The 8,159-nt window shown below is 36.2% G+C and overlaps 1 protein-coding gene across 3 annotated transcripts; it reads left to right on the top strand.

Annotated features, from left to right (window-relative positions):
* The first annotated feature begins 306 nt into the window (after positions 1-306).
* Positions 307-7,623, top strand: LOC145949203 (uncharacterized). Of its 3 annotated transcripts, none has more exons than XM_083073083.1 (6): positions 307-593; positions 2,626-2,848; positions 3,178-3,999; positions 4,127-4,219; positions 4,316-6,540; positions 7,163-7,623. In XM_083073083.1, exons 2-5 carry the CDS (start codon positions 2,668-2,670, stop codon positions 5,101-5,103), a joined length of 1,884 nt encoding a protein of 627 aa, XP_082929209.1. In that variant the 5' UTR covers positions 307-593; positions 2,626-2,667; the 3' UTR covers positions 5,104-6,540; positions 7,163-7,623. The 3 variants fall into 3 exon arrangements, with proteins under 3 accessions (XP_082929209.1, XP_082929206.1, XP_082929211.1); XM_083073080.1 differs by having other exon boundaries at positions 309-593; positions 2,559-2,848; XM_083073085.1 differs by lacking the exon at positions 307-593 and having other exon boundaries at positions 2,668-2,848; positions 4,328-6,540.
* Positions 7,624-8,159: the final 536 nt, after the last annotated feature.

Below are 8,159 nucleotides of genomic sequence, written 5' to 3' on the forward strand. Positions count from 1 at the left end.
GGATTTAATTTAACCCTAAAACTGACATATAAGGTGTAAGTTGTCTCTCACTTCTATACTTTTTAATTGCGTTATTTTTAGTCAATGTGAAACTTGAATTTTTGCTAGATATTTTTTCACATCTAGCACTATTAAGCTTAATACATGAATAAATAATGGATGACCATTTTAATAATGTAGGATAGGCAAGATTTTTTTTTAAAAAAAAAAACATAAAAAGTAAAAGATAACTATATGAAAAAAGAAAATTTTATTTTAAATATAAAGAAAAGGAAGTCAACGAATAAAGAAGTATTTTGCGAATATTATTTAAGCGAAAGGACGGTAAACGTAAACATTGAAAAGGTAGAGGAATAATTGAGTAATATTAAGTTTTAGCCTTTCAGCTGTTGAATTGAATAAATAATAAGTATAGGAGTGATTAATTAAAACGCGTGTAGCTGTTGAAAGCAAAGTCATCCTCCCCAGTCCCTACGGCTACTAGTCAAATGCATCTTTGGATTTTGCATTTCCTTTTCCTCACCTTCTTCCATTGCTGCTTCTCATACTTTCTGATTGTCTTCTCTTTCTTAGGATTGTTTGTTCTACACTAGGTAAGAATCCAGAAACCTCCACTTAGTTGGTGCTATACACTTAATAATTCTCATCAATTCTTTTGTATAAATAACTTTTTATTTTTATTTAAACAAAACTCAGTAACAGTTCCTTAGTATGATTGCCACTTTTCTCAAATAAAATTAAAGTTTTCTCAAAGTGATATGCATTTATATTTAATATATATATATATAAAGGTTTTGTCATGTTTTTTTATTAATATATATTTTATAACAAGTTCTAATTAACACTTGTCTCTTGTAAAAAAATATTTCTGATATGTATAAAAAAATAATAATAATACTCCATTGTAGTTATTTGTCTTAATTACTTGGTACACATTGATATTTAATGAAATAAATTGTTATACATAATTTTGAATTGGATAAAAACACTAACAATCCATGATGTGCAGTATGCAGGTTTTATTCTTTCCTATTTTGTTTCAAAATATGAATTTAATGAGGAGAAAAATAACCATTAAAAGACAATATTGTCACTGACTGGCTGGATATGGTTATTGCAACTTTATCAAGGAGTAATTTTTGGTACTCCTTTAACACTGATTCTCTTATAGTTAATTTTAATTTCTTGGTAACTTCATCATCCTGTTCCATCCAAATTTCATACATTAATGGGTCAATAAACATCGTTGATCCATATCATAGAGATTCGACTGGGGTTTTTTACGCTGGCTTGTCGAATAGCCTAACACAACCTTCACCTTTTCTCCGGGTTTAGGACCGGCTATGTAGTGCCAAAAAACACTGCATAGGCAGTAGAGAAGAAAAGCCTATGATAGAGTACCTCGACAAGTATTGTGGGAGGCACTAGAGAAGAAAGGGGTGCGTATTGCTTATATCAGGGCGATTAAAGACATGTATGAAGGGGCCAAGACTAGCGTGAGAACACAGAGTGGGGTGTCTGAGGATTTTCCTATTACCATAGGACTTCATCAGGGGTCTACTTTAAGTCCTTACCTTTTTACACTGGTTATGGACGCGCTTACTGAGCATGTCCAAGAGCCAGTGCCCCGATGCATGCTTTTTGCCGATGATATTGTTCTTACGGGAGACTCTAGGGAAGAGATAAATGAGAAGATCGAAAGATGTAGACAAACCCTGGAAGAACATGGCTTGCGGATAAGCCGAAGTAAGACGGAATATATGGAGTGTAAGTTTAGCATGCGGAACACAAGGGCAACTCAGGAGGTGAAGATTGGAGAGCAAGCAATAACAAAAGTCCCAAGGTTTAAGTATTTGGGATCTATTGTTCAGCAAGATGCAGAGTTGGAAGGCGATGTGCATCATAGGATCCAAGCGAGTTGGATGAAATGGAGGAAGGCGTCCGGGGTGCTATGTGATAAAAAGGTGCCTCTTAAGCTTAAAGGAAAGTTCTACCGTACTGCTGTTAGGCCGGCTATATTATATGGGACCGAGTGTTGGGCCGCAAAGGGGAAACACGAGAATAAAATTCATGTAGCCGAGATGAGGATGTTACGGTGGATGTGCGGACACACGATAAAAGATCGGATTAGAAATGAATGCATCCGAGAAAGTGTGGGGGTTGCACTTATTGTGGAGAAGTTGGTTGAGTCCCGTCTTAGATGGTTTGGGCATGTGTGGAGGAGACCGGCTGACGCACCGGTGAGGAGGGTCGATGAGATGGAGGCTACTGTTGGAGCTAGAAGGAGAGGAAGGCCTCGGAAAACTATAGGGGAAACAGTGCTAAAGGACATGGAGATCAATGCCTTATCAAGAGAGATGATTTATGATAGATCCCTATGGCGTCGTTTGATCCATATAGCCGACCCCACCTAGTGGGGATAAAGGCTTGGTTGTTGTTGTTGTAATGGGTCAATAAACATGGAATTGATCAACTGGCAACCTTCATTTATCCTCTTGTTCCACACAATTTTCATCTTATTCCACCTAAATTTTAATTCTTTGATCTTTTTTGAACAGGAAATAGATGTTATAGAATTTAATATGCTGAAGAATTTGTAATTCTGATCATCCCCTTTTGCCTCAGCATCCCAACGACAACGACCCTGCAACCTTTAGTAATTTCCTCATGAAGTTGCAGTGTGATCTCTTCGCGTGTTGCTTCACTAGCACATCTTCTGATACAATTCCAAAAAAGCACAGTCAGTTCAAATGGCGAATTTTTCCCTACACGAAACTTGCAAAGTTCACCAATAATTTTGATCAATCTAATTTTCTTGGGGAGAAAGTCTTATACACCGAATATTACGGTAAGAGATTATACAGTAGCCTTTTATATCAATAACAGTGTAAATGTAATTCTTATTAGTAATTCATATTAGGATTTTACCTTAATAATTCACATAATAAAGATTGAGATTTAAATTTAGCATTAAATACTTAAAGTGCTTGTGAACTTGACACAACATCTGACATAAAATCTTAAGCAATTAAGTTTATGAATTTTCTCACTTCATATGTCACTCAACATATCTATCTTTATCTAATGTTGAACTTCTCATTCACACTTGCACATTAACAGGACTGAACATATGCTTTTGCCTAAAATATTTTCTTCTGATTGTTTATCTTGTTTTAGGAGAACTTGAGGATGGACGTCAGATAATAGTCCAACGTTTTAAGGAAAATAAGCGCTACATATTGCAACAGTTTATCAAGGAAACTGTTATCCTAAATTACTTGCCTCACAAAAATATTGTGTCAATTTATGGATGTGCTTCTCATAACGAGGAATCTCTTCTAGTGCATGAAAACCTATCCAATGGCAACCTTGCTGCTTATCTTCAAAGGGAAATAGCCGGAAACAGCACACTACCTTGGCTGACACGTTTGGATATAGCCATTGATATTGCAAATGCATTGGACTACCTTCACTATTATGGCATCATCCACCGCAATGTGAAGTCCAGCAATATTCTCCTCGATGTTAACTTTTGTGCTAAAGTTGCTGGCCTTCATTTATCACGGAAACTTCCAGATGGAGTTCCTATCAGTGCCACCCATGTTACTAGTGATAGAGTAGGGTCACGTGGTTATATAGACCCAGAGTATTTGACGAAAGGCCAACTTAGTGTAAAAAATGATGTTTATAGCTTTGGGGTGGTGTTGTGTGAGCTTCTATCATCGAAGCTGGCAAAATATTGGGTTCTGAATGAAGAGGATAATCTTGCTACTCTTTTAAGCAGAAACATTGAAAGCTATGCTTTGATGGAGATGTTTGATCCAAGACTTGGCTTTCAATCAGACCTTAAGACCATGCATATGATGACTGCAACTGCTGAGCTTGCATTTCTGTGCATGCAATGTCCGCAAGAATTAAGGCCAAACATTGAAGAGGTGCTAGAGATTCTCGATACCTTAAAGCAAGGGAGATATGAAACAAATTCTTACTCAACAAAAGGTATAATAAAACTATCTTATGTCCCTTTTCCTCTCTCATGGTTTTCTAGCTTCTATGTTCTTTTTTGTCAACAGACTGAGGATAAAAGGTTTTATTTTATTCATGTGTTATAATCTATACATCTCAGCTTTGAAAATCTTCCACCATGCTGAACTTGAAGAAGCTACCAACAATTTTGACACTTGTATTGGAAAGGGAGGGTATGGCACAGTGTACTATGGTGAGAGACTAATTATTCCACATATTTTAAATCAATTTTCCCTGTAAGAAATATGCATATATCTATGTTTGCTCTGATGGCACGCCATTGTATTAGGAAAACTTAAAGATGGGCGAGAGGTTGCAATAAAATGTTTCCATGACGAGAACAAGAGAGAGACCATTAAGCAATTCTTGAAAGAAACGCAGATCTTAGGTCTCTTGCACCATCAAAATCTAGTTTCACTTTATGGCCACACTTCTCGCCGTAGCAAAAAACACATGCTAGTGTACGAGTACATCTCCAATGGCACTCTATCCGAACATCTTCATGAATCTTCCAGGGGTAAACTACCATGGCATACCAGATTAAATATTGCCATTGAAACTGCAACTGCATTGGTATATCTACATGACTCGGGTATCATCCACCGTGATATAAAAGGGAGTAACATTCTGTTGGATGAAAAATTTACTGCTAAAGTTGGAGATTTTGGATTCTCACGGTTTCTTCCAGATGTTGTTACTCATGTTTCAACCATTCCAGTAGGAACTCGTGCTTACATAGATCCTGACTACTTTGATACTGGAAGGGTCAGTGACAAAAGTGATGTCTATAGCTTTGGGGTGGTCTTGTTTGAACTCATATCATCTAACCGCAGCAGGTTAATGGAGGGCACAGATTATGTTACTCTTGCAGATTTTGCAAAGAAAAAAATCTTGAACAAAGAATTAAAGGAGGTAGTGGATCCAAGATTTTGGTTTAGTTCTGACAAAAACATTTTGGAAATGGTAACAGCAGTGGCAGAGTTAGCATTTCAGTGTGTGCAGTCTCCCAAGCAATTCAGACCATCCATGAAACAGGTGCTGGAGACCCTTGAGGGCATAAGGAAAGGAACTTGGTGATTCAATCAGATAACATAGTCTTTATTCATACTATCAACATTGCCTGATTCTACAAAACCATTCATTTCCTTTGTGGTCTTGTAATTATAGTTTGGTTGAACTGAGATGGTGTTTTGCTGTTGTATATTAATTTCATGTTTGCCCTGCAACATTGTAAATGTTGTGAAGGTGGTGAAAGGATAGGTTGGAAAGGAGGTTTTGAATATATTGATCTTTCCATGATCTCAAAATGTAAGTTTGGATCTAATTCTATTTTTGTCTTATCATCTCTAGTTGTTGACGTTGGGCTTGAGTTTTCTCTCACAGCCATAGTTTGTTAGTTGGTTAGCGTTTGTTTCGTGTTAGTTACGTGTTAGTGACTTCCTGTTATATATTCTGTTCATTTCTTTCTTTTCTCATCATGTGTATATTCAACTTTTTCATTGGTAATACAGTGTGAAGCCTTTGTTGATCATTTCTTGCATTTTTTGCATTCTCCCGATTGCACTTCTTTGTTATGGTATCGGTCTATCAGAGTTCTTCATCTGAAGGGTTTTGCTACAGTTTCCCTTTATGGTATCTGAAGGGCTTTGCTACGATTCCTTTGGATGGACAGTGCAGATGATATATGGAAAGATTTGAAGTCTCATTATTCTCAAGGAGATCTTTTACATGTGTCCGATTTGCAGTTTGAAGCCTCTTCAATGAAACAAGGAGATCTCTCAACAATTGATTTTTTCACCAAACTTCGGGTTGTATGGGATGAGTTAGAGAATTTCAGACTAGATCCTGTTTGTACTTGTTTGACCAAGTGTTCATGCAAAGTTTTATCAGTCATTGCTCAGCGAACACTTGAGGATAGAGTAATGCAATTTTTACGAGGATTAAATGATCAGTACAACAATATTCGCTTTCATGTATTACTCATGGATCCTTTACCTTCTATTTCTAAAAAATTTTCATATGTTGCACAACAAGAACGTCAACTTTATGGATCTATTACTCCTATTGCATCAGATTCTTTGGTTAATGCAGCTACAACAAATTCCTACACTTATTGTGGCCGTTCTAGTCATATTGAAAATGTTTGCTATCACAAACATGGATTCCCTTCTAATGGTGATGCTAAGCATGGTAAGACTATTAACACTCATAGTGGAAAATTTTGTACTCATTGTGGTCGAATGGGGCACATTATTGATGTTTGCTATCGTAAACATAGATTTCCTCCTGAACACAAATGTTCCACTTCCAAGCACATCGTTGTTAATAATATTGTGACTGGTAATGGTGAACTCACAGGGAATGATCAACAACAGGTTCATGAGAACCAAGATCTTTACTCCTCTCCTCAACAGTTTCAAGCATTGCTTGCTATAATCTAGCAACCAAACAGTGGTTCTTCCACTCCTTTTTCCCATGTTAATCAAATAGGGTCTATTTCTTCTTCTTCTTCAGGTAAAAGTTAGTTTAAACCCATAACTCTTTGGGTCTTAGATTTAAGCGCTACTGATCATGTTTCTTCTTACTTAAATAATTTTTCTTCTTTAAAGTCCATTAAACCTATCATTGTTAAGCTACCCACTGGTCAACAGTTCTTGCTACTCATTCTGGAGATGTTCCTTTCATTGATTTTTTCTATCTTACAGATGTGCTTTACATTCCTAGTTTCATGGTCAATCTTATTTCAATTTCTAAGCTAGTTTATTCTCTTCATTGTAATCTCATACTCCTCATTCAAGATGCTAACAGCAAGCAGAGGATTGGTACAGTTGATGTAAATGTTAGTCTTTACACACTTGTTCTTCCTTCTAGTGTAACCTGTTCAGTACATTCTACCATAGTACAACCTCATTGTAATAAGATACTCATAAATTTGTGACATTTTTGCCTTGGTTATTGATAAGTGCTATGATTTCATTAAGTTTATGGCCTAGTTTGAAGCACTTATATCAATTTTCCTTGCTTTAGACTTTGTTTTTAACTCAAAACATATCTAAATTGTTAGGTGATCACATTTTGTTTTTGAATCATGTTTTTAGGTAACTTACAAGTATTTGGTTGTTGTTTTGTAATTTAGGAGAAAGCTAGAAAAGAAGGAAGGAATTCAAGCACAAAGTGGTGAATTTGAAGTTGAAGGAATTTTTGGTTAAGTTCCCAGGCTAAGCCCCAGATCCACGCTTAGCCTCAGCATGGCAGAGAATCCCTGGAACAGAATTTTGATCCCCACACTGAGCGTGGAACTGAGGCTTAGCGTGGATTGTGCTGACATGTCATTATTCACATAAGACAAAAGCTTTTATGACCTAAAAGTGGGATTTTTGAGAAAAGAAGCAAGGAGGATCATTCTTGGACTTTGTGTGGCGGCTGGAGAGCTCTGGAACCTTCAAGATCAAGCTTCTTCCTTTCTTCATCATTTGTAGAGTTCTACATGTCTATGTGTAGCTAAACTCACCCTTGTTGGGGTTTGATGTAACTAAACCCATTCTCATGTGTAAACTCTAAGCTATCAATCTAAGTTGTTATTCAGTTTTATTGCTCTTTTTCTGTGCATAATGCTTGTTATGGCTTGATCACCCTTAACTTGAACTTAAGGTTTTTAAGAGATTGAGAAATGATTTTAAACCTTTGACTTGAAATAGAGCAGCTAATGGTGCTTATTGCTAGAGATAGAGTAAATGTCATTGGTCTTTCTTAAGCTCTTGTTTTTAAAGCTGGTTTCTAGGTTAAACTATGCAAGAGATTGATAGTTTAAGCTAGTAACTTAGATGCCAACTTGTAAGAGATTAGGGTTGGTTACTTTTGAGAGTGATTGATAAAAATTCTAAATAATAACTATTGTGAACTTAGTGATAAGCATGAGAGGAAGGTTTAGTGAAGTCAAACCCCAACAATTTATTAATATTGCATTAGAATCAAGTTTTGCACTCTAAGTGTTTACCAAAATACCAAAAAGAATTGTTATTGCTTGTTTACATTATTTACTGCAGCAAATCAAACTCTTATTGTTTTTCGGTAGCTTAGTTAGTATAACAAGTGAAATTGTAAAGTGTTGCGCAAGTCCCTTGGGAGACGAT

This window comes from Cajanus cajan, chromosome 1 (assembly GCF_000230855.2).
Source record: "Cajanus cajan strain Asha chromosome 1, NIPB_CcT2T_4, whole genome shotgun sequence".
Classification (NCBI taxonomy): Eukaryota; Viridiplantae; Streptophyta; class Magnoliopsida; order Fabales; family Fabaceae; genus Cajanus; species Cajanus cajan.

Excerpts from the sequence above, each read along its gene's own strand:
- LOC145949203 (XM_083073083.1), top strand. The coding sequence starts at position 2,668 with ATGAAGTTGCAGTGTGATCTCTTCGCGTGTTGCTTCACTAGCACATCT. Across the intron at positions 2,849-3,177 it reads CTTATACACCGAATATTACG|GAGAACTTGAGGATGGACGT; the intron begins GTAAGAGATTAT and ends ATCTTGTTTTAG. Across the intron at positions 4,000-4,126 it reads AAATTCTTACTCAACAAAAG|CTTTGAAAATCTTCCACCAT; the intron begins GTATAATAAAAC and ends TATACATCTCAG.